General features: G+C 36.6%; 1 protein-coding gene across 2 annotated transcripts in view; it reads left to right on the top strand.

The window, feature by feature from the left end:
• The window catches only part of Fut8 (fucosyltransferase 8), a 203,831-nt gene that overhangs the window by 112,266 nt on the left and 64,653 nt on the right, over positions 1-26,912 (top strand). For both annotated transcript variants that reach the window (XM_075947433.1, XM_075947432.1), the window contains 2 exons: positions 9,180-9,295; positions 9,406-9,568. In XM_075947433.1, the coding sequence (XP_075803548.1) occupies positions 9,180-9,295; positions 9,406-9,568 (279 nt within the window). The remainder of the gene's footprint in view (positions 1-9,179; positions 9,296-9,405; positions 9,569-26,912) is intronic.

Raw genomic sequence — 26,912 nt, 5'->3', positions numbered from 1 at the left:
GAAACATTTAGGAGATCTCTGGGTTAGATGGTATAGTAAAAGCCCTGTTGGTGTGACTTGGTGAAAGAAGACAGGGCAGTACATAATAGTCTCGCTTCCTGCAGGTAGCTGTAACTGTGAGACACTGTTATGAGGAAGCAGGCAAGAGTGGTCAGTAAGCCAGTGCCCGGCTGTTTCATGTTGTTGCCCTTTTACTGATGCTGTAGGAACTAGTTAGCCAGATGCCTGAGGGCTAGATACATCCTTGGTCACTGAGACTCAGGGATTCAAGATCCAGAAGCAAAGATTCAGTCCCAGTGTACAGAAGGTCAGTGGGAAATAACAGTATCTTTGATATTTTTAGGAATCTCTTAATTCTTTGAATTGAGTAGAGAGGGAAGCTTCTAAAATCCCTTTTTTCTTTTTGCATGTCAGAACTAATACAGAAACTATGCTGTGGATTTGCCTAATATCCAAGGAAGTTACTGAATCCTCTTGTTTAGATAGTTGTTAACTAACATTGCCCTGGTGGCATAATAGAAGCCAGATACATAAATTCCAATTACAAAATACCAAATATGCAATCTTTAATGACTTAAGTGGTTCGCTTTTATTAAAAAAATAATTTAAAGTTCTTGTCTGTTGAATTTTTCAAGCAGAGTCTTATCTAAAGATTTACTGTTGTAGGTAGATTTTCCTCATTTTAAAACTAGTAGTACTGACTATCTCATGAAAGGAAGCTATTATATTCTTTATAGCCTCCAAAAAGTTTTGTGAAAGGCCAGAAAGATATTCCACAGGATTCTATGTCATTTTACACAAGAATACAATAAAAATATTAGCAATATTTGTTGAGCTACGTAGGGAGCACCTTTAGTTTGCAAAATCCTTGGTTGTTGTGTGTTTGTTATCTTCATAGTTTTATAGATAAGGAAACAGAGCTAATAACTTACCCAGTGCTGTGTAACTAATAAATGTTAAAGCTCCTATCAAGAGGTCTCTTTCTCCACCACTGGACTTTAATCTCTTGTACTGCTCTAGATACCATGGGTAGCCAGCTGTTAAAACACTTGTTTTCAGTGATCTTCCCAGTTGCTGTAATGGCTTTCTCTGCCTTATCCAGGTATGTTGGGATGATGCACATTTCAGAGTGGTCAGACCGATAACAATGTGAGAGAAGTATAGTTTGGAGGCCTGGGTCTTCTTAGCACCTATCAAAGCACCAAGGATGATTGGCTTTACAGAACTGACCAATATGGATGACTAAATCAGGCAAACATTTTAAGTCAGGGATTTATAACTCACGCTGTTTCACTTGTATTTGCTCTTTATGTGTTTTATATCTTCTAACAAGGAAGACGGTTAAGACATTATTTCTAGCTGTAGCTATGCCTCTTACTAGCTTTGGAGCTGAAAACAAATCTGCTTAACCTAAACCTCAGTTTTCTTACTCTATATTTTATTGTTCAATATTATTGTTGTTTTAGATGAAATAATGTGTTTGTATGCATACATACATATATGAAATGCTAAATTTAGTGTTTTGAATATAGTGGGAGTACCATAGATTATAATAACTATTATTACAATATTATTTTCATCACTGGGTAAATTAAGAAAATGTTTCAAATGTTTGCTTTGCAAGCTTAAGCAGTTTGTTGTGATAAGTATTCAGTCTTTCCTACCCTCCCCCAGCCTCCTTTATTTCTCTAATTCAACTTTTCATTGTTGATTGTAGAATAAAAATGTTTTGTTTCCATAGACAGATATTTTATTTAGAAGTTATGTAAAATTTTATAAATATCTCAGTGGTTTGGAAGGAGAATTTTAAAATAATCCTTTGAACATAAAACTTGTTTTACTTGAGCCCAGTTTCCAGCCTAAGAAGATTCAGTCATCAGTGTTAAAGTAGTAGAAAGAAAGAATGTGTTAGAATATGGTGTCCATTTGTGTCCTTAAGACCAGGGAGAAGGTGAGGAGAGAGGAAAGTACACACACTCACTGAGAATCGCGTTTCCCAACTTTCTTATCCTCATTTGCGCTCTTCATCATGGCTCAGCTCTTCATCTCTATCTTAAAGCATGTCTGAAAAATCGCTGATGTTTTTGAAGGAAGCAAAAGTTCCTTTTTAAGAATGTGTTTCTTGATTTGGTTATGGATATTTTTGAAGATATTCTAAATGCTTACTCATACTGTGAGCCTGTGTCATGTAGAGGAGTTACAACTTGTGCTTCAGGAAGCCTGTATTTGGAAGTACAGGAATTATTTTGGGCTACACATCCAAAGATACTCTGTCTTTCAAGATTTCCAAGTCTTCTTTCAACATTCTGATCTCGGTGTTCTGCTTCACTCAGTGTTTATCTTGTTGCTGTCGTCTTCCTTACCTTGGGAAAATTAAAAGGTCTGGAATGGTATGAAATGGCTAAGAAAGCCTTCTATTGCAGTCATTATCTGTTAGAGCTTTCTGCTAATAGTTATCTGGCTGCTTACTACTTAAGTTCTGACAAGAATTCAGAATCGACTTTCAAATCCAAGGCTGCCTTTAGAGTACATGATGAGAACAAGGCATTATTGTCAAAGGTTGTGATGCAGTAAATGTCTTTTTTTAAAAAGAAAAACCTATAGATTTTAAAAGAAGGGCAATTTAATGGCAGAAACAGCATTGAATACTTACTTTAACCAAGTCAGCCTAGAATAGTTGTCTGGATTCCTCACAATGACCTGTGTCCTGGGTTTCCCCCAACCCCAAAGGTTTAATTTCTTAATGAAAAGCCTGAGATTTTAAACTGTATTTCATTTGGAGTTGTAAAGTAGTTACTGTATTTCTGAATACTCATGTCAATGCTGTTGTTACCTCAGTGGTGTTTGGATGCTCACACGCCAGAGCTTCTTACTTTTCACTGCCGTCACCACCTTTTTCTTCCTTCCTTCCTGCTAGCTCTGGTAAATAGCCAGATATTTGTTACTATATTTATTCAAAGAATGTTTGTGAAGAAACTGTTACACATCATGCATCAAATAATATCTAAGCTGGTAGGTGGTGTAGAATAATGCCTTGACAGGATTTGGTATAGCTAAGAGGAAAAACAAATAGCATTACATTTGTGGAAACGAGTTCAGTGATTGTCAGTAGGATGTTTCCACGTCTTATAACTATTAAAATATGGAGAACATTTGTAGAACTAGACACCTTGGTGATTGCTTTTTCTGAGAGTTCATGAAAATTGAGTAATTAGTTGTATTAATCTTATATATCTTTTTACAAATAACTGACAACTGGAGGTGTAGCTCAGTAGACTACTTGACTAATATATGCAGAGTGGTGGGTTTGCTCTCTAACACCACAAAAATTAACAAAACAGCCATGCCAATGTAATCTGTTTTTAGTTAAATTCTGAAGAAGAATTTGTAAAAATTAGCAGCTTGCTAACATAAGCAAATAAATGAGCAATTTCATTCCTGTGGAAAATATGGAGATGAAACCCGAATTTAATTGCTTATTACATAGATTTGTAAGTTTTCTCCAAGATTTCTTCATTTAACTCCTTTGAGTTGACAATGGATTGCTATTTACTCTACATTATTCGGTTTGGGGCTGCTAGATGATAAGAGAATGCTTTGGCTCATACTTGGAACAATAAATATGGACAGATTTTTCTGGAAATTGAAATGAGCTCCATCTAATGTTCGTGTCATAGTATCTTTCTGGTCTTTGAACCTCTGAGGTTCTTCTGCTCCTTACTGTTGGAGCACTGTGACTACAGAGGCAAGCCACTGTGCTTGGTTTCTTTTTGTGGGTCTAGGAATCTAACTCAGTTTGTCAGACTTGAGTGACAATTGCTTTTTCCAGCTGAACCTTCTCATGAACCCCCTACCTTTTTTTTCTTTCTTTCTTTCTTTTTCTTTCTTTTTTTTTTTCTTTTTGACGCAGCTTACTGAACCTGGAGCTTGCTGCTAGACTGACTGGCCATCTAGCCTGTCTCCCTTTCCTGGTGTTGATGATAGAGGCCTGCTGCTGCCACACCTTCTTTTTAAGTGGGTGCTGAGGATCCAAACTCATTCTTGTGCAGCAAACATTTAACCCACTGAGCCATCTCCAATCCCTTCTTTTGATTTTTTCTGGCACACTGGCTCTCTTAGATTCATTGCTTTTCCCTATATTGCTGTTTTACCATTTTCGTGTTGTCGATTTCTTGTCTGATTTTTTTAATACTCTTCACTAATTAAGATTTCATTTGTCCTATTTTTCTTAGTTTCTTAAGCTATGAGGACTAGTAAATGATCTTCAGTAAGTCCCATTCTGGCGCAGCCATATCAGGTGGGAACGACAAAAGTCATAAAGCCAGCACAGCCGCTTGACTGTGACCCAGCAATGTTGAGCCACCTGATGGCTGCATGCCACTTTTGGCTTTGATCTCCACATGTTGCAAGCATAGGGGGCTTTTAGTATTTGTACAATTTGGGGATATTGGGTTGATGGGAAATTTCTTATGAATGATTTATGCTTTCTCCCAGGAGTGTTGCTTCTAATCTTTCCTAGGAAAGTCCTGAGCATAGTACCCCTCCCACTTTTAGGGGAGATACTCATCTACTTGAAAGTTTTCTTGGAGGTTGTGATACATATAAAGAAACCAGGGATCTGGACTGGAGAGATGGCCCAGTGGTTAAGAGCACTGGCTGTTCTTTCTGGGGCCCTCAGTTTTATTCCCAGCAACCACATGGTGGCTCACAACCATCTGTAATGAGTTCTCGTGCCCTCTTCTGGCCTGCAGGCAAACATACAGGCAAAACATTGTATAGATAATAAATAAATCAATCTAAAAGTAAAAAAGTAAGCCAGGGGTCTCTTTCTAAAGGCTATTCTTGAAACATCTGTCCCTGTACTTACTCAGGAACAAGATAATCAAAACAAAGTAAATTTAAAGAGGTCAACAAGATTTGGCTAGAGAAGTTGGCAGCAGATTCTGATCACAGGCCTCTTCTTACTATACACTCCTGCGATTACGTGGCATATATAGCAACAAAGTTAGATTAGCTGGAGTTACCTCTGCCTTACACAGAAACTTATATTGATGGACAAAAAAGTGATGTAAAAAATAGTAAAAGAATGAGGTACCAGGAACTCACTCTGTAGACCAGGCTGGCCTCAATTATATTTTTTATTTCTAGCATTTTCATCTCTGTAAATTCAACTATGGTCTTTACTATATTTTAAATATATTTTTTATATTTTCTCATGTGTGTACTTTGTCTTCTTGTATGTCTGTGCCCTGAAAGGTTAGAAGAGGGTGTTAGATTTTCTGGGTCTGGTGCTATGCACTGTTGTGAGCTGCCAGGTGAGTGTTGGGAATTAAACCCTCTACAATAGCAGTAATGTTCTTAACTAATGAACCATTGTTCTGGTCCTTATAGTGTCCCTTTTGTATCTCTTTTATTGACTCTCTGATGTGGGAGTGTCATATATCAATCTGTTGATTTCATTGGTTAAGTAATAAACAAACTGCTTGGGCTCATAGCTTAGAACATAGGTGGGTGGAGTAAACAGAACAGAATGCTGGGAGGAAGAGGAAGTGAGGTAAGACGCCTCCGACAGAGACGCCATGCTCCGCTCTCCTGGGCAGAGGCGATTCAGCTCCGACCCAGGATGGACATAGGCTAGAATCTTCCTGGTAAGCACACCTTGGGGTGCAACACAGATGATTAGAGATGGGCCAAATTAATAGGTGAGAATTAGCCTAGAAGAGGCTAGATAGAAATGGGCCAAGCAGTGTTTAAATGAATACAGTTTGTGTGTTGTTATTCCAGGCATAAGCTAGAGCCCAGCTTGCTCATATTACTACAGCTCTCTTTATCTTGGTTGCGTGTGTGAGTTTATGTTTTAGTTATAGAGCTCAAATCTAAGCCTCACAGATGCCACTGATGTACACTTCTAGCCTCTTTTGAACTATAAAGTAGTCATACTAACTGTGTTTTGTATGTTGAGTGTGTTTTATTAATTGATTTTTCTCATATTCTGATTACAGATTGTCGTACACATGTATTTTTCAGTCTCCCTTCCCCTTTTTGTAGTACTGGGGACTGAACTGAGTACCTTGCATGTGCTAGCCAAGTTTACCACTGAAACAGACACAGCCATCTTTTTATTTTTTATTTTTTGAGACAGTTACTTTGAGTAGACCAGGCTGTCCTTTAATGTGGAGCTCTCTTGTCTCAACCCTCCTCATAGTTGGGAAGACAGGCTCAGGCCATCAGGATTGAGTCAAGTATTCTTAAGCTTTCTCCTGAAGTTTAGTTACTTGAAAATAGTTGAATCCTTCTGATCTTGCTTATATAAAATGACTGTGTTTAGTCTTGACTACTTTCCCCACTGCTGATCCCAAATCCTTCTGAGCTTTATCCCCAGTGCTCCATGCATCCCTGTATTAAAGGCCAGGTACTTTTACTAATCTTTTTGGAGAGTTCCTTCCCTAATCTTGAGTAATTTCCTTATTCAGCACATTTTTTTCTGTGTGTTTTTGGTATTATGCTAATTCTCAAGTATTGCTTCTGCATATCTCTGGGATTCAGTGTGCAGTTCTCCTTTAATTCTCTCTATTAGTTGAACTTTGTGTGCCTTAGTTTTATACTCTAGTTCCTGTTCATCTTAGGAGCCATAGTAGGGTCCACCAACATGTCCCTTCTCTGCGTTTTGTTGTGGAAGTTCTGTTGAGGTGTAAGTTGGAGCAGTTGCAGGGCTCATTGTTGTTTTTTTCCTCTTGGAAACTAGTGAATTTTGTTGCCCAATATATTTATGTGTGTATGAATATATATTCATTTATTATTATATATGTGGTTTGGGTTTTGATTAATTTCAGACATGATAATAAATCTATTTTCTTTTAATGTTACCATGGTAGGAAGTAGAAGTCCTATGTGTCTTTTTTATATTAAATGTGATAGGAGAACATTCTATTTTCAAGATTAAAGAAAAGAGACTATTCATACGGATAGACATTTGTAGGTGGTGTTTTAGAGGAACAGTCCTTGTGCTTTCCTTTTTATTTTTCTTTATATACAGTATATTCACAGTTGGATTATATAATTATATATAATAATGATGTAAATCACTACTTTCAATCTATTTTATTATAATTAGGTTGGATTTAGTACTTGATGAAAATCTGCTGAAAAGAGTGCATGTTATATTTTTTAAATGTCTATTTTGTTCCTGGTATTATTCCAGCAGTATAGAAAGAAACAAGATAAGGAGAGCCCAGAGATAATCTTTCTGTTGTTTGAATATTTCTGTATCTACATTGTATTCTGATCATAAACATCCCTGTCCATGGCACAGTGCCTCCATAATAAATCCCAAGGGGTATAAGGATTTTTGTTTGTTCTTTTACACGGTTTCTAAGAAATTAACCATCTAATTTTGAAAGAGATTAAGGGTCAGATTTTAAAAATTATGAATCAGTGCAAAGTTTGTTTATGTATATGCATATTTAAGTGCTTATAAATTAGTCAATTTTACACTTACTTTCATTTTATTATTGTTCACTTTGTGTACATACAAATGAAAGCTTTTTCATTGATGTTCTATGATTTTAGACACATGTATGGAAGATGGTTATTTTAATTCTCCTGTTTGTTGCATAAGTTTCGTGTACAGTTCTAGTAGATATCTATACTTTAGTATAGATAAAACAGTAACTTCAGCACTAAACACATATTCTGAAGTACTGTAGGTAATTAATAGTTAATTTGACCTCATCAGTTCTGCAAAATGTTTAAAAAGCTGTAAAATACCTGTTTCATCTCATTTGTATAAAGGATTGTGTTACTATCTCAGTTTAGGTTCCACCACATGTAACTTAGAAATTAAGTTCCTACAAAAGACAGTGATGATAAGAATAGATGTTTCGTTCTTTATAATTAGATTTTGAAATAAGAATCAATCCATTATTTAATATTCACAGTTTTGCAAAAGAATATGTGGTGTTTCCTATGGGTGTGATGATAAACACCAGAAAGTTGCTATCTTTAAACAACAGGCATTTTTTTTTTCCTGTTATCGTTTTGGAAGTCAGAAGTCAGAAATGATTTCCTCTGGGCTGGAACCAAGTGTTTAAAGGCTGTATTTCATAGGGAAGCTCTAAAAGAAAAACATTTACTTTCCTAGTTTTCAAAGGATGCATTTCTCACTCCTAGGTCTTTCTTGCATCTTAAATGCGAGCAGTCATGTACCCCTTTTTATCTGTAGCAGAGTCTCCCTATGGCTCTCTCTTCTATGGCTACTCGTGATTATCTTTACCACCCACCTAGATCACCCTGGGCAGTCTCCCAGTCTCCGGATCCTTAATCACATATTCCAGGTTTTCTTTTGCCATATAAAGTAATATTCATAAATTTTAGAAATTAAGATGCTAATATCTCTGGGAGATTACTGTTTCGCCTACCACCAAATTTTATTTATAGGTTTCAGCCAAAATGGAGTGCAGAGTACTGGTAAAGGTCACATAAAAACAAACATATTAGAAATTAGTCAAATTTGGAAAGAAGTAGAACCCATAGGTCGATAATATAAGTAAAAGATCCTGGAGTTCATGTGTTCTTTTTCAACAGTTTATATTACTGAATGATTGTTTGTTTGTTTGTTTGTTTCAGATGGAAATAAAGGAGACAATTTCTATATTTTTTACTGGATTTCTCTTCTGTCTTGTCTTTCACTTCTCTATAAAACTGTTGCTAGTTATGAATTCACAAGTTGAAACAGTCATATAACCTGACACTGAGATTAATGCAGAATTGCTTTATTTGATATTTAATGTATCTGTAGAGACCTTTTCATTGTTACTCTCCTTAAGTCACTTCACCTCCTCTTATATCTTTGTTAATTTTATCACCACTACAAAACTGATCATTTTGTCACCAAAGGTGATACCTCAAATAAGGAGAAAGATTTTAGGAAACAGCTTTAAAGATTTCTTAGCTCTCAGGAGATCTTATATCTCAACTACATAATTCATTTCTGGTCTTGTTCATTATCATGCCAGTCTTTAGGATTAATCCTATACAGTTGAAAAGATTCACTTTGTAACTCTTTTTGGTATGCTTAATAATCTGTAGGGATACTAATAAGCATGGTATAGCAAAGTATACATATGTTTTGTGGTGTAATATAAAAGACAAATGTTCACATTTCTATCTCTGTACTACAGAATACCAGAAGGCCCTATTGATCAGGGGACAGCTACAGGAAGAATCCGTGTTTTAGAAGAACAGCTTGCTAAGGCCAAAGAAAAGATTGAAAATTATAAGAAACAAGCCAGGAATGGTATGTGATTATGCACATTCTTTTCCATTTTAATATAATGACTTTTGCACAAATATTGAAAATTCCTCTTACCAGATGTTAGAAATATTCTTACTTCCTATTCTTTGCAGGTCTTGGGAAGGATCATGAAATCTTAAGAAGGAGGATTGAAAATGGAGCTAAAGAGCTCTGGTTTTTTATACAAAGTGAATTGAAGAAATTAAAGAATTTAGAAGGAAATGAACTCCAAAGACATGCAGATGAAATTCTTTTGGATTTAGGACATCATGAAAGGTACTTTGTCCCTAGATGCTTCTTTTGAGCTTCCATAAAGATTATAAGTTATGAATGAGGCATTGAGACTTTGTCTAATTTATGTGCTGATTGGTCAGTGGTACTGTATTTAAGAGTGGGGGATTATTTGATGTCTAGTGGTGTCAGTTATTGATACGTGAAAGTGTCCCCTCAGAGTCCATTGTAACAGTTGGCATTTGAAGCAGAGCGTGTGGGCTCACGTTACAGTGCGCTGGAATTCACACTGAAGCTGCAGATAATGTTTCTATTTTCTAAACGTTACAAACTTAAAAATGGTATCTTTGAGGGGTTTCTAGTGAAAGGTTAGCAGGGTTGGGTAAAGGAGAGTATCCTGTTAACTGTTCTGTTTATTTTCTAGAGAGGTTTGCCTAGTATCTGCTTATTTAAAGTTGTTTCTCCTCTTTACACATTTTGGTGTTAGTGTCCTACAGATAAAATGTACATGAGAATCATTCTAAGTAAGGTGAAACATCCTTTGGCTTATTATAGTTAAAAACCTGTGTTCTCAGTAGGATTCTCCTGGGAATTACTGTCTTATTAGTGAATAATGAAAGAAAAATGATTGTGTTAGTACAAGCTACCGCTGTGAAGAGGAAGTGAATTAAGCCATACAAACTAGAGAGTCACATACATTAACGTCATCAACACTATGACAGTGACTTTGAAGTATTGATCTCCTATTTTAAGTAAAATTACGTACAGAATCTCAGTGGACTAGAATGGCTTTAGGACTGTTGATTTATAGAAATATGATAGTATGTCTTTAAAGGGCTGTTGAATTTTTTTAGGCCCCCAAATAGGCAGTCCCCTTGAAATTTTTGCGCTAGCTTGCAGTAAGGCCATACTTAGACCATTAGGTCAAATGTTGACTAATTGTATCCTTAATAGGCTTCTATCCTAAAACTGATTCTCTATTCCAAGCTTCTATTAAACAGGCCTTTGTGTTTATGTAGTTTGTTTATTATAGCTTATAGAAAAATGCAGATTAAAACAAGATTTGACATAAGTAGATAAGTGGTATAAAACCAAAATTTGAATATTGACTTCTGATGAAATAGTTAGTCGAATGATTTATTTAAATTACTTGATGAGAATTTAATTCTCAGGTCTTTTCTAAATGAAGATAATTTAAAATTATTTTGTAAATATAATTTGTGCATATGTTTTTCTAATTATGTATATAAATTAAAAATGAATACAATAAACAAGCCCATGATAAATGTCCGTAAATTGCAATTATATTTTATTGTTAGTTGAACTTTTAAAAAATTATAATAAATCCTGGCATTGCCATTTAGTATATATTAAATAATGATATTTCACTGAAAACAAAATGCAAAGTACAAGTACACAAGTCATTTCTTATTGTCTTAAGTAGAAATCATAATGAATCTGGGAGAAAGCACAGAATAGTAATTTAACTCCAGGAAGGCAGATTAGAATGTAACAATACAAATAACGAGCAAACTCGGCAACACATTAGAGAAGTAATCTTAAAACAGTGAATACAGGAAGGATTTGTATAATATAGAAAATATCCTCATACTGACCATTTTTAAATCCTTAAAGTATAAGAACTGAAGTGGACTTCTGTGTGTCCTCCCCTGGGCTTTGTGTATCATATAGAGCTTCATCTTTATTTTCCTTAGTGTCTCTGTCTCTCTCTCTGTCTCTGTCTCCCCCCCAGGTGTGTGTCTCCCCCCCCACCCAACATTGGTAGATTCACAGAATATTAAAATACCACTAAGAATTCTTATATACACTAAAATCACTGTCTTTTTTAGTGTCTTTTATTTACCTCTTAATTTATAGTATACTTGTTATCTGTTTTATTTTTGAAGGAGTCCAAATTATGGTATGTAAGTTGTCTCTGAACTAACAGATTTGTTTTTTTCTGAAAAATCATTTGAAGTGTTAATGTATCAAAATCTTGCTTAGATTTCTCTGTGAACCTCTCTTTTTTGTTCAATCTACAGTTAAGGGAAAAACCTCTAAATGATTTTAAGTGAGGCATATAATTTACTGATAAATGATGGACTTTGGATGTAGCTCAATGATAGAATGCATCAGTAGATGTGGTTGGCCTTGGATCCAACTGCCAAAACCCAAATTGTGAATATACAAGTTGTACATTTTTGATGATTTGTTTAAAATGCATACATATTGTGTAACGATTTCCGGAGTTAAATGAGTGAACATACCCTTTACCACACCATTAATGTGTGTGTGTTGATAACGTGCTGTCTTACAAGTTTCAAACAAACCAGTCAAGCATTGCTAACTCATGCCAGTACAACAGATGTCCAGAACCTATTTCATTTCATAACCTAATGTTTGCACCAATTGACAACATCTTCGAATTTCATCTACTTTCTAACCCTAGGCACACTATGCTTTTTATGAGGTTGAAGTTTTGTCTGTAAGTAAACACATTACAGTATTTGTTTTTCTCTCACTGGCTCATTTCACTTAGTATAATATTCAACAGAGTTATTCATGATGCTAGAAATGGCATGATTTCTTTTCCTTTAAAAAAATTCATTGACAATTTCATATATAATCTGTATAATGTTAAATGATCATCTCAATCTGATGTAGGTGGGCCTTCTATCTATCTGTTGTTTCATTGGTTAATTAATAAAGAAAACTACTTGGCCTGATAGGTCAGAACATAGGTGGGTAGAGTAGACAGAACAGAATGCTGGGAGAAAGCAACAGATTCAGGCCTACGTGATGAAGCTCCGCCCAAGATGGATAAAGGCTAGAATCTTCCCGGTACGCCACCATCTCGTGGTGCTACACAGATTATTAGATATGGGTTAAAGCAAGACATGAGAGTTAACCAGTAAGAGGCTAGAGCTAATGGGTCAAGCAGTGTTTAAAAGAATACAATTTGTGTATTGTTATTTCGGGGCATAAGCTAGCCAGGCAGCTGGGAGCTGGGTGGCAGGAACACAGCCCACACAGCTCCTTCTACATCAATCCACCATTTCTCATCTTCTACCCCCTACCTCTACCCTGTATTCCCTAACATATTCTCTTCCCAACTTAATGTCTTCTCTTCCTTTCCTTTTAATGATTTTTTTATGTTGTATTGTGTGTGTGTTTATATAATCATCAGTTAAGTGACACTTAGATTGCTGCTAGATTAGTTATTGTGGATAATGCTGGTGTAATTCAATATATAGATTTCATTTTATTTGGATATTTACTCACAAGTGGGATTGGTCATGTGTTCCGTAGTTATATTTTTAAGTGTTTTCACCAATTTAGATCCCCAAGAACATTACAAGGTTCCCTTTTCTCTATAATCTCTCCAGTACTTATTTTCTCTTCTCTAACCCTTCCCTCCCTTGCTGACCACTCTCCTCCTCTCCTCATCCCCTCTGTTTTTGTTCATTTGTTTATTTGTTTTGCAACAGAGAAAACCAATTCTATGTACTATGTACTTCAGGTTGTCCTCAAGCTCGTGATTCTCCTGCATTAGTCTCCCAGATCCTAGAATTATAGACCTATACCACCATACCTTGCTCTCTCATCTCTCTTTCCTCTCCCCTGGGTCCACTCCTCGTTTTCCCTTCAGAAATGACCAGGCTTTTCAGATATACCAACCAAACATGGCATATCAAGTTGTAGTAAGACTACACATACCCCCTTATATTAAGGCAAGATAAGGCAGCCCAGTAGGAGGAAAGGATCCCAAAGCAGGCAAAAGAGTCAGAGACAGCCCCCAGTCCTACTGTTAGGAGTCCCATAAGAATACCAATCTATACAACCATAACATATGCAGAGGACCTAGGTTAGACCCATACAGGCTCCATGATTATTGGATCAGTCTCTGTGAGCCCGTATAGACCCTAGCTAGTTAATTCTATAGGGTTTTTTTGTGACCCTCCTATAATCCTTCTTCACCCTCTTTCACAGGTTTCTTCAAACTCAACCTACTGCTTGGCTATGGATCTCTGTATCTGTTTCCATCAGTTGCTGGATAAAGCCTCTCTGATGACACTTATGCTAGGCTCTGGTCTATGAGTATCACAAAGTAGCATTAGGAATTATTTCATTGACTTGGGTTTCTTTTTTTTTTTTTCTGGTCATGTTTAGTTTTATCATAGGTCTTGGGTCTATCCAGACTCTGGTTCCTGGCTCTCCAGGTAGTGTATGTAAGGCATGGACTTCCTGTCATGGCAGGGGTCTCAAGCTGGACCAGTCATTGGTTGGCCACCCCCACAGTTTCTGCATCACCTTTACCCTAGTACATCTTGCAGGCAAGGACAAATTGTAGGTCAAAGGTTTTGTGACGAGGTTGGTGTCCCAGTCCCTCTACTGGAAGCCTTGCTTGGTTATAGAAGATGGCCAGCTCAGGCTGTGTATCCCCTAGTACTAGGAGTCTTAGCTAGGGTCACCCTTGTAGATTGTGGGAATTTCCATTGCACTAGGTTTCTACCTTGACCTCTAAATCACCCCCAATTCCAGTCATCTCCTCCCCCACTTGTCCCCCTGTTTCTATCCCCACCTACTTTCCAGTTCATCCATGAAATGTATTCTATTTTCCCTTCTCAGGGTGATTCATGTGTTCCCTTGAGCCTTCCTTGTTACTTAGCCTCCCTGGGGCTGTGGATCATAACCTGGTTATCCTGTACTTTAGATCTAATATCCATTTATAAGTGAGTACATAAGTGAGACAGTGTTTGTCTTTCCGGGTCTGGGTTACCTCATTCAGGATGACTTTTTTCAAGTTCCATTTGTTTGCTTGCAAATTTCATGATGTTATTTAACAACTGAGTAATACTCCATTATGTAAATGTACCACATTTTCTTTAGCCATTTTTCAATTGAGGGGCATCTAGGTTGTTTCCAAGTTCTGGCTGTTACGAAAAATGCTTCTATAAACATAATTGAGCTAGTGTAAGGTATACCTTGTGGTATGATTGAGCATCCATTGGGTATATGCCCAGTAGTGGTATAGCTGCATCTTGAGGTAGATCGGTTCCTAATTTTCTTAGAAACCACCATATTGATTTCCAAAGTACTAATTTGCTCTTCCACCAGCAATGGCTGAGTGCTCCTCTCTTCAGCAAAAGTTGTTACTTGTGGTTTTGCTCTTAGCCATCCTGCCTGGTGTAAGATGGAATCTCAGTCTCATTGATTTGCATTTTCTTGATGGCTAGGGATGTTGAACTTTAAGTGTTTCTCAACCATTTGAGAGTCCTCTTTTGAGAAATCTCTGTTTAGATCATCCCATTTTTAAATTGGATTATTTGCTTTGTTGTCTAGTTTCCTGAGTTCTTTATATATTTTGAATATTAATCCTCTGTCAGCTGTGAAGTTGGCAAAAAATATTTTTCCATTCTGTAGGCTGCCATTTTTCTCCTTTTGATGATGTCCTTTGCCTTACAGAAACTTGTTTCACAAGGACCCATTTGTTAATTGTCAGTCTTAGTGCCTGTGCTATTGGTCTTCTGTTCAGGAAGTTGTCTCCTGTGGCAGTGCATTCAAGGCTCACTTTTTCTTCTATAAGATTCAGTGTATCTAGTTTTATGTTGAGGTCTTTGATCTACTTTGACTTGAGTTTTGTGCAGGGTTATAAATCTGGATCTATTTGCAGTCTTCTGCATGGTGATATCCAGTTAGACCAGCACCATTTGTTGAAGATGCTTTCTTTTTTCCATTTTATAATTTGGCCTTTTTTTTTTTTTAAATCAAACATCAGATGTTCATAGGTGTGCGGATTTTCTTCTGGGTCTTTGATTTGATTCCATTGATTGACCTGTCTGTTTTTATGCCAGTGCTATATGGTTTTTATTGCTATAGCTCTGTAGTACAGCATGAAATCAGAGGTGATGATACCTACAGAAGTTCTTTTATTGTACAGGAGTGTTTTAGTTGAGTATTGTTCTTTCAGGGTCTGTAAAGAACTGTGTTGGAATTTTGATGGGAATTGCATTGAATCTGCAAATTGCTTTTGGTAAGATGACCATTTTACTATGTTAATCCTACTGATCAATCTTCTGATATCTTCAATTTCTTTCTCCAAAAGACTTGAAGTTCTTGTTATGCTTTACTTGCTTGGTTAGGGTTAACGTGAGATATTCTTTGGGTCTGTGGTGAAGGAAGGTACATTTCTCATCCCATTTGTCATTTGTATATAGGAGGGCTACTGTTTTTTGTTTGTTTTTTGAGTTCATCTTGTTTCCAGATACTTCACTGAAGGTTTTTACCAGCTGTAGGAGTTTCTCCAGTAGAAGTTCTGGGGTCGCTTATTTATACTATCATATCATCTGCAAATAGTGATACTTTGACTTCTTCCTTCCCAATTTGTATCCTCTTAATCACCTTTAGTTGTCTTATTTCTCTAGCTAGAACTTCAAATACTGTTTTGAATACATGTGGAGAGACTGAACAGCCTTGTCTTTTTCTTGATTTTACTGGAATTGCTTTGAATTTCTATTTCTTTAATTTGATGTTGGCTATTGGCTTGCTATTGCCTTTATTATATTATGTCCCTTGTATCCCTGCTCTCTCCAAGACTTTTATCATGAAGCTGTGTTAGATTGTCAAAGGCTTTTTCAGCATCTAATGGAATGATCGTGTCAGTTTGTTTATATGGTGAATTGCATTGACAAATTTTCATATGTTGAACCATCCCTGCATCTCTGCGATGAACCATGACTGACCATAGTGGACGGTTTTTTTTTTAAATGTGTTCTTGGATTTGATTTGCCAGTATTTTATGGAGTATTTTTGCATCAATGTTCATGAGGGAAATTGGTCTGTAATTCTCTTTCTTTGTTGAGTCTTTTTGTGGTTTGGGTGACAGGATGACCGTGGCCTCATAAAATGAATTTAGCAATGTTCTTTCTTTTTTTTTTATTTTGTGGAATAATTTGAGGAGCATTGGTATTAGCTCTTCCTTGAAAGTCTGGTGAAATTCTAACCAAAACTATCTGGCCCAGGGCTTTTTTGGTTGGGAGACTTTTAATGACTGCTTCCATTTCCTTAGGGGTTATTGGTCTATTTAAATTGTTTATCTGATCTTGATTTTTCTTTTGATATGTGGTATCTATCAAGAAATTTATCCATTTCTTTTAGATATCCTAATTTTGTGGAGTACAGCCTTTTAAAATATGAGCTAACAATATTTTTGATTTCCTCCATGGCTGTTGTTATGTCCCTCTTTGTTCCTGATTTTGTTAATTTGGATATTTCTCACTGCCTTTTAGTTAGTTTGGATAAGGGTTTGTCCATCTTGTTGATTTTTCTCAGAGAAAAAATTCTTTGTTTCATTGATTGTATTGTTCTCTTTGTTTCTGTTTTATTGATTTCAGTCTCCAGTTTATTTTCTGCTATCTACTCCTCCCGGTGTGTGTATGCTTCTTTTTGTTCTATAGCTTTCAAGTGTGTAGGTTAAAATCCTAGTATGATATCTGTGCAGTTTCTTTGTGAAGGCATTTAGTGCTATGAATTTTCCTCTTAGCACTGTTTTTGTTGTGTCTTGTTTGGGCATGTTGTATATTCATTTTCATTGAATTCTAGGAAGTCCTTAATTTTTTTCTTTCTGCCTTATTCCAGTAGTCGTTCCATAGAGAGTTGTTCAGTTTCCATGAGTTTGTAGACTTTCTGTTGTTGTTAAAATCCAGCTTTTATCCATGGTAGTCTGATAGGATACAGGGGGTTGTTTAACTTTTCTCATATCCCTTGAGGCTTGGTTTCTGACAAGGTTATGTGGTAGATTTTGGAGACTATTCCATGGGGTGTTAAGAAAAAGGTATATTCTTTTGTGTTTGGGTAAAATATCCTGTAGATATCTGTTCAGTCCATTTGAATCATAACATCTGTTTAGCTTATGTCTGAATGACCTGTCCATTGGTGAGAGTGGAGTATTGAAGTCTACCACTATTATTGCATGGGGTTTGATATGGGATTTAAGCTTTAGTAATGTTGCTTTTACAAATGTGGGTGTCCTTGTGTTTGGACATAGAAGTTAAGAACTGAGATACTATCTTGGTAGATTTTTTCCTTTGATGATATGAAGTATCCTTTTCCATCTCTTTTGATTAATTTTGGTTGAAAGTTTATCTTGTTTGATATTTGAATAACTATACCACCTTGCTTTTTGGGTTCATTTCTTTGGAAAAATCTTTTCCCAAATCTTTACTATGAGGTAATGTCTTTCTTTGATGTTGACGTATATTTCTTGTATGCAGCAGAAGGATGGATCCTGTTTTCCAATCCATTCTGTTAGCCTGTGTCTTTTTATTGGGGAGTTGAATGCATTAATTTTGAGAGATATTAATGACCAATGACTGTTATTTTGTTGTTCTTGGTAGTGGTAGTCTCTGTCTCTTTCTCTCTCTCTCTTCCTTCCCTTCCCTCCCTCCTTCCTTTCCTCTCTCTCTCCCCCTCCCTCCTTCATTCTCCCTAGCTCCTTCTCTCCCTCCCTCCCTTTTCCTTCCTCCCTGTCCCCCCCTCTCTGCCTCCCTTCTTTAGGTTTTGCTGGTGTAAGATTATTTATTTCCCATGTTTTCATGGGTGTTGTTGCTAGCCTCCTTGAGTTGGAGTTTTCTTTCTAGTTAGGGCTGGATTTGTGAATTATTTAAATTTGACTTTGTCTTGGAATATCTTGTTTTCTCCATCTATGGTGATTGAAAGTTTTTATGGGTATAGTAGTCTTGCCTGGCATCTGTAGTCTCTTAGAGTCTTCAAGATACCTGTCCAGGAGCTTTTGACTCTTAGAGTCTCTATTGAGAAGTCAGGTATAATTCTAATTGATCTGCATTTTTATGTTACTTGGCCTTTTTACCTTGAAATTTAATATTCTTTCTTTGTTCTGTATGTGTAGTGTTTTGATTACTATGTGGTGGTGGGGACTTTCTTTTCTGGTCTAGTCTAGTGTTTTGTAAGCTTCTTGTATCTTTGTAGGCATATCCTTCTTAAACTTAGAAAATTTTCTCCTATGACTTTGTTAAAAATGTTTTCTGGGTCTTTGAGCTGTGATTCTTCTCTTTCTTTTATTCCTGTTTTTCTTAAGTTTGGTCTTATCATAGTGTTCCAGACTGCCTGGATGTTTTCTGTCAGGAATGTGTTAGATTTAGCATTTTCTTTGACCAGTGTATCTGTTTGTTGCATTGTGTCTTCTATGCCTGAGATTCTCTCTTCCATCTCTTGTATTCTTTTGTGATGCTTGCGACTGCAGTTCTGTTCGCTTACCTAGATTTTCCAGGATTTCCTTAGTTTGTGGTTCCATTCTCAGGTCTTGAACAGTTTTATTCATTTCCTTTGCCTATTTGTTTCTTCTTAGCTTTCTTTAAGGTATTTGTTTATTTCTTCCCATTTATTGTTTGTTTTTTCCTGGATTTCTTTAGGCAATTTATTCATTTCCTTTTTAAGGACCTCCATTATCTTCATAAAGTTGATTTTAGGTTGTTTTCTTGTGCTTTTACTGTGTTAGAATGTTCAGAACTTGCTGTAGTAGGATAACTGGGCTCTGGTGGTGCCATATTGTCCTGGCTGTTGTTGATTGTGTTCTTGTGCTGGCCTCTAAGCATCTGGGTTTGGGATAATTATAGGTTTAGGTATGGATTTCTAAGTTTGTTTTTGTTGGATGATTGTGTTTTCCCTGGTTTCTATTTCTCTCTGGTCTTCTGGCCTGAGTGGCCTGTGGTCCTGGTGCCCTGTGAGGCCTCTCTGGTCTAGTAGGGTGCCTCCACTTGGGTGTTGGCGACCTGCTTGGCCTCTGGATCTCTGGATGCAATGCCAGTGTTGCCTTTGGTGGTTTGGGGGTTCTGGGAACCAGTGTGACCTCTGGTAGAGCAGGAGCTTCTGCTGTAATTGTGGGCTAGGATATGGTAATGAGGGCAGGCTTTGGGGGAGGGGCTGTTGGGAGGAAGGCTGGGCTGCCTCTGACCTGTTGGTTGTTTGCTATTGGAGGGTTACCTGGGGTTCTGGGTGCCAGTGTGGCTGGCGTCTGGTAAAACAGGGGTCTTTTCCCTGAGTTGGGATATGGTGATGAGTGGAATGGAGGCTGTTGGGGGAAAGCTGGGTAGGCCTTAGAGGGTGTTGGTGATCTCTGGGCTGGGTCTCACCTGGAGTTTGGGGTACCAACATGATCGCTTGGTAGAGCACAGGGGCTTTTGGCTGAGTTGTGGGTTGGAATATGGTGACTCCCTTATCTTTTTTATATTTTATAATAACTGCTGTAACAAGTGTGAGAAGATACATTGAAATTTTAGTTTGCATTTCTCTGACTGGCAGTGATTTAAGCACCTTTTTATGTACCTGTTGGCCGTTTGTATATTTTGTTAGGAAAAGTCTATTTAAGTCCTTTTTTTATTTCTAGTCAGGTTGTTTATTTTGCTTATTAGTACCTTATGTGTTTTAGTTATTATCCCTTATTGAATATATAATTAGAAAATTATTAAAATTAGACATAATTATACTTATAAGCAAGTATCATACTGTTATGTTTATTATAGATTTATAGTTTTGAGTCAGGAAATGTGATATCTTTAGGTCTGCTCTTCTTTCCCAAGATAATTTCACATGCTATGAGTCTTTTTGGTTCCAAATATAATTTTAAGACTACTTTATCTGGCTCTGTAAAAAATGACATAGGAAGTTTTATAGGAACTACACTGAATCTGTGGATCACTTTGTGTAGTGTGGACTTTATAGCAATATTAATTCTTTCAGTTCATGAACACAGGATATTGTTCTATTTTGTATCATATATAGTTTTTTCATCAGTGATTGATAGTTTTATAGAACAGTATATGAATCTTACCCCTTTGACTGATTATTCCTATTTTTACTATTGCAAATAAGCTTGTTTAATTTCTTTAAGAGATGATTTGCTAGTATATACAAATGTAATTTTTTTTCAAATGTAATTTTTGTATGTTTGTTTTGTGCCCTTTAGATATCTTTGTTTTTTCAGATATTTTTATTAATACCACCAAATTTTTGGTGATGTCTTTAGGGTTTTCTGTACGCCAAATTTTTAATGGTATCTTTAGGGGGTTTTGTATGTATGATCATATTAAATCCAAACAGAATTCTTGAAACTTCTTTCTGATTTATTTTTATTTTTATTTAATTTGTCTGTCTGTGGCTACCAAAATCATGTCAATAGAAGTATAGAGAGTGAGCATCTTTTATCTTGTTCCTGGTTTGCCTCTATTGACCCACTTGGTCTTTTTAATGTGAATTTGGTTTGTTTGTATTTGTTGAAGACTATTGTATATGAATAAATCAGGGACGCTCTCTTGTAATCTTTTCTTGTAGGCTCTTACTTGGCTTTGGCATGGCAGTAATGGTGACCTTTTCAAAGGAGTTTGGAAAACTCTCATCTCTTTAATTTTAAAAAAGTTGGCATTGATTTTTCTTTAAATTCATGTAGAATTCACCTACAAATGTACTTGGTTCAGGGTTTTTGTTTATTATGATTACTAATCTAACCTCTTTACTTATTATTAGTTTCCTGAGAATTTCTGTTTCTTTATAATTCAGTGTTTGAATCCTCCCTGTCCTTAGTGGTTAGATAGGTTGCCTTGAGGAAGTGGGGAGCATCAGCAGTCACACAGTGGTACTCAAGTTCTGTGATATTCCAACTACACACAAAACAGCATACAGTCCAGATTGGCCTTTGTCATGGCATCCAACTAGCTGTCATCAGTGGGTGGAGAATTTTAGGAAATTTTGAAAATAAATTATCTGATCAATGAAATAAATACGACAATTGTATGCCAGACACGTTGAGTCCTCTTTGACCTATAGAACTGGGTTTTATAGGCAATTCTTCAAGATAATGCAGTATTAACAGTATTTGATCTTATTAGTTATTGGAATGAGCTATTTAATAGACACAGAAAATGAATTAGGGTTAGCAAGATGGCCGAGGCAAGATGGCTCAGGGATAGCTTGAGTGTGATACCTGGGACCCACATGGTAGAAGGGGATAACAAGATCCTATAAGTTGTCTTCTGACTTCTACATATGCACTGTGGTATGCCACCCCAAATAATTAAGTGCAGTAAAAAATGAATAAAAGGATCAAGTAACTATGAAGTCAGAGCAATGAAACAGAAAACAGTTGAACAAGATGAAAACGTAGACAGCAGTGCTCAAAGCTACCTTGAAAAAAGAAGGGCATGCTCATGACGGTAAAGACATTTAACTTGGGAGAGAAGGAGAACAGAATTAATATCTTTATCAGAAAATTTGATTTTTATGGCAAAGGATACCATCTTTCTGGAAGGGATTGAACCTGACAATCCCAGGAGATCTTTCTGTTTGATAATCTTCAAGCACTACTGGAGTGGATGCATTCTAAAGACATCCAGGGAAGGTGCCTTGAGAGCACATTTACCTCGTTGTACTTTTCAAAACACAGAGAACTGTAAGAGCCTCATTCTGAAGCAACCCTCAGGGAGGCAACGCTAGTTCTTGTTTTCCATTATCAAGAACGTGTACCAGGACTTACCAGGGAAAGACTTACCCACAAGTGCTGTCGAGGTTGGCTAGTGCATCTCATAATCTGAAGGAGGAATTTGTGGGCTTCCTGTTTTCTGAAGCCAGTATAAAAACTCTGGCTGTGAAATTTTGCACTATGATAACTGAGAAGCGGGAACTAAATGTGGAGTGTTGTTATGACCAGGCTTAAAATATACCAGCGCATTTTCTCCCTAAATGAAATTTGTGGCTTCTAGAGTTTTAGAGGAATAATCCTGTAGCCACGAACACTTTGCTCTCTGTTGACAGAGGTTTCTGTCCCATCCTGTCCTGCAGCCATTCAGTCCCAAAGAAATACACAAAGGTCCACATTAATTATAAATTGGTTGACCTGTTAGCTCAGGCTTCTCATTATCTAATTCTTACATCTTACAGTAACCCATAATTCTTGTCTGTGTTAGCTTTATTGGCAAGGCCTTCTCATCTTGCTTCTGGGTTACAACTGCAGACTGACTCCTCTTCCCAGAATTCTCCTGTTTTTGCCGCCCCACCTCTACTTCTTGCCTAGTCTCCCTGCCTCTCCTTCCTACCTGGCTACTGGCCAATCAGTGTTCTATTAAAAAAAAGCACAGTGACAAGATAAAAGGCCATTGTCACACAGCAGCTCTCCTTGTACCCTAAGGCTTGCTCCTTGTACCCTATAGTTGACAAAGTTGGTGTCTTATCGTGGTTGTGGTGGGTATCTGTTCTGTTAAGAACAATTGGTAGAATTGTTCCTCTTTACATTGATCACTTCAGTTGCTTTCAGGACTTCACAATATAACTTTATTCTTTTCCAGAACATTGAAGAAAGGGGTAAAGAACTGCAGGATATTTGCAATTCTCAGTGGACAGACAGGCATGGTGCTTTTGAAATGTTAGTGGACCTCCTGCAGGCTCTTTTTTGTGTTTAGATGATACAAGCAGTGATACAAATATTAGATGGAAGCACTGTACTCTGGTAAAGCATTTTTACACTATGGGGCAGTGACAAATTTTTATTTTATTGTTACTATTGCTGTTCCCTAAAAAATATATTGATTTGTACAAAGTCCTTTAGCGAAAAATCTCCAGGGTCAAACCTCTGTTTCCTTTGTAGCTGATCACTTGACTGGATAACTGCATTTGCTCTTTGAAATGGTGGAAAATATTGAATCTTATCATGAGTGCTTGGTTTGAGGAAGCCAAAAATTTGATAAACAAACTTGACTTTCAAGTCAAACCACTTGAGAGATTCTCTGGTGTTTAGAAAGATAGCCTAGAATTGCAGCTCACCTCTGAGTGTTACCATAATGATTAAACCCTCAGTGTAAACAGTGGAACACTATTCAGGAACCTACAGCTATGTTCTCAAAACAGTACCTCAGAGCTCTTAAAATGTTTATGTCTGGTTCCCTCAGTAAAGCAAATACTCAAATTCACTTCATCAGAGGTATGCTTGCCAACTTGAACAGAAACGCTTGTCTTTCCACTGAGCTTCATTGTCCAAGAATTAAATGGAAATACTGAGGGGATTATATAAAACTTTATTCGCCATTTGTCAAGCATTCCATCTGTCTGACATCAAGGATTTTCTTTGTGTTGTGTGTGTATGCTGGAGGGTCCTGTGTAAGATAAAGACTTAAGAACGAGTGCTGTGAAGCATTGTGTTTAGTGTTTCAGACCATACCCAAGGAGTACCATGACAGATAAATCAGAGCCTTACTCTTTTTTTTTTTTTAAAGACAGAACCTCACTATGTAGTCCTTACTGGCCTCAGGTGTATTTTTGATATATATCAAAAAGAAGTATATTAGGTTTATCTTTTTTATATACCTAATGTAACATAAATTATAAGATATTAATTAAATGTTATGGTAGATGCATATCAACAAGCTCTATGTGACTAAGTTCCAGTGTCCCACAGTAATTCAGGAACTGTTGGAAATACATAAAACACAGGAGTCTTTTTTATTATTTTAATTTCAAGGGTCTTTAAAAACAGATTTCCTAGGATTGGTGAGATGGCTCACCTGGTAAAGTTGCTAAGCCTTCTGTATATCACACATACACCAGAAGACACATGCACGCCATTTGAAGAAAAGTCATTAAGTATATTAAGACATTTAATCACTGAGTATCTTTCCTTGTACTTCTCATTGAATACATTAGCTGTTAGTAATCTACCTATTTTTGCTGTATTTGGTCTTTATACTTCTTTTGGTTCCTTGAGATTTAAGTTGAGTTGAGGTATTTAAGATATTTTCTTTTATAATGTGCTTGTTTACAACTTCTGATACACTCTTAGCACACCTTCTGCATCCAAGTGTGAGCTTATTGTGTTTACATTTTGTTTGTCTTGATATATATCTTGATTTTCCTCTTATTTCTTCTTTGATCCATGATTCATGATCATGATTCATGATTTATGAAAATTTTCCTTTGTTTTCTATACTCAGTATGGTACCCAGTATGAGGGTTGGGGGAAATAGCCTGGTGGTAAAGCATTTGTCTAGCTTATGCAAGGCTCTGTGTTGGCGCCCCATTTCAGAAACAAGTAGGGGTAAGGACAAGGAGAAAAATATCTCCTTAATATGATTTTAATCTTATTATGTTTGTTAAGCCTTATTTGAAGCATATCATGTACCCTGGAGAATGTTTCATGTATGCTTCAGAAGAACATGTTTTTGGCTATTATTAGAATGTTCTTTTTAGTTTGAGAGTTAATGTCTACTGTTCTCCCATTGGTTACCTGTCTGGATGATCTGTGCATTGCTGAAAGTGAGGTATCAAGTCTCCTGCTATTATTAGTTCTGTTGCTGTCAGTGTTTCCTTTTAGTTCTGTTAATATTTGCTTTGTCTATGTGCTACTGTGTTAGGCATATATGTAATTGTTATAGCCTATATAACATAAAGTAACCCTTTAGTTATAATAAGTAAACGTCTTTGTCTCATCTGACAAATTTTCACTAAAGTCTATTTTGTCTGACATAAGTATTGCCACCCTTCTTTTTGATTACCACTGCTTTACTTCCCTGTTTCTTTTTCCATCCCTCACTTTCAGCCTGTTTGTATCTTTAAAACTAAAAGAAATCTCTTATATGGAACTTGTTCTTGAATCTTACTTTCTAATCAGCCAATTTGTGTCCTTTATAATCTCAAGTAATTGTAGAGTATAATGGATAATGAATTCTTCCATGAGCAGGGCTTATCAGACTACAGCTGCAAGGGCCTAGTCTTACATTGCATAGTTGTAGGATCTGTAGGTCTGTCTCTGAGAGCACAGGCCTACTTTAGGTAGGACTGCCTTAAGACCAGATCTGAGAAGAGCTGGGGCCCACTGACAAGGCTGGTTCTGTTTAGAGATCAGGGTTGGTGGATCTCACTAAGGTTCTGGTGGTAAGAAAGGTAAGGGAGAATTTCTTTTTCCCTACTTGATGTTGTCTGTATGATGAAAGCATTGTGTTCTCTCTTCTAGATCATGACTGCTGTGGTTTATTACTCTAAATACCAGATGTTAAACATAGCCTAGAAGCCAAATAGTATGCTTATATCTGGAATTCCACTCACCTAAGAATTTTAGCAAAACAGTATTTATTTGATTAATCTACTATGCGTGATCTAATAACTGGTAGGTTACCTCTACCAGAGTGGGTAATCACCTGATAGTAATTAGTAATAGTTTTGACATTTAGAGGGTTTTTTTTTAAAGGAACACAGAGGGCTATAGAATTGACTTAGTGGTTAAGGGTACTGGTTTCTCTTACAGAGGACCTGGGTTTGATTCCTAGCATCCACATGGCAGCTCACAACCAGTCCCAGGGGATCTGGTGCCCTCTTCTGACCTTTTGGCACCAGGCACACATGTGGTACACCTCTCTACATGCAGGAAAAACTCACGTCAGATAATAAAATTATTAAATCTTAAATATAAATGAAAAACTTAGAAGAATATGGCTGCAAAGTAGATTACTCCCTGCTACATGCATGTCAGTCCACAGCACCACTGGGTCTCCAGTTAAGTTCATTCTAGTCATTGCCTGCCACTGGGTTTCATAGTACTGCAGCCAAGTAGTTTTGCTTGTTTTGTTTTTGCTTTGCTTTCTTTTGTATCATTAATCACAAATGGCCTCAATCCCCTTTCTTTGAAGTAATGAGATGGAAGTAAGTATTTTGGAATGATTCTTTTGCCCACTGTGGTTTTATTATCTATATGTTACTATGAATTCAGTGCTTAGATTTATATCTTCACCTCTGCGTATTGTGGATTTTTGTATTATCACCCTTCAGATTCTTTTGCCTTCTTCATCCTGTCAGATACCAGTTTATGAAATAACTCCTAGAGTTTTTTCTTTCTCCTTTTAAATGACAGAAATTATTGAACTTCAAACTGAAGGACAGGAAGGCTCACAAAACCAAATAGCCAATAAACTATTTTGCAATTAAGTTGACTAAAGCTGTTGAAAAAGCGGTCTGGGAAGCAGCATTATCATCTCATCTGTTAAGTCTGTATCAGCTCATTATCAATAATATGTAATGACTACTATTGTTAATAGCAGACTTAGATGTGCTCTCCAAACAATAAGTGATACTTATTGCTGAGTATCCTGATTAAAAATTGGCTGATATGCAAAAGGCCTTTGTGGAGGCTGGGAAATAACTTTGGAGATAAGGAATATAGTGACATATCCAATAATAGGGAAAGATTGATAGCTTGTTAATGGCTTGTACACTGTAATATTTTTGGATCATAGATGTTGTAGCCTAATAACTTTGTTTTGTTTTCCCACTCTTTATTTTCTTTGAAAGGCTCAAGAGTTGATGCTTCCCACTCTTGAAAAGTTAAGTTTTCGCT

The sequence above is a fragment of the Microtus pennsylvanicus genome, chromosome 14 (assembly GCF_037038515.1).
Source record: "Microtus pennsylvanicus isolate mMicPen1 chromosome 14, mMicPen1.hap1, whole genome shotgun sequence".
In the NCBI taxonomy this organism is placed as follows: Eukaryota; Metazoa; Chordata; class Mammalia; order Rodentia; family Cricetidae; genus Microtus; species Microtus pennsylvanicus.
The sequence above is the reverse complement of the archived record's forward strand: the minus strand, read 5'-3'. Positions and strand labels throughout refer to the sequence as shown.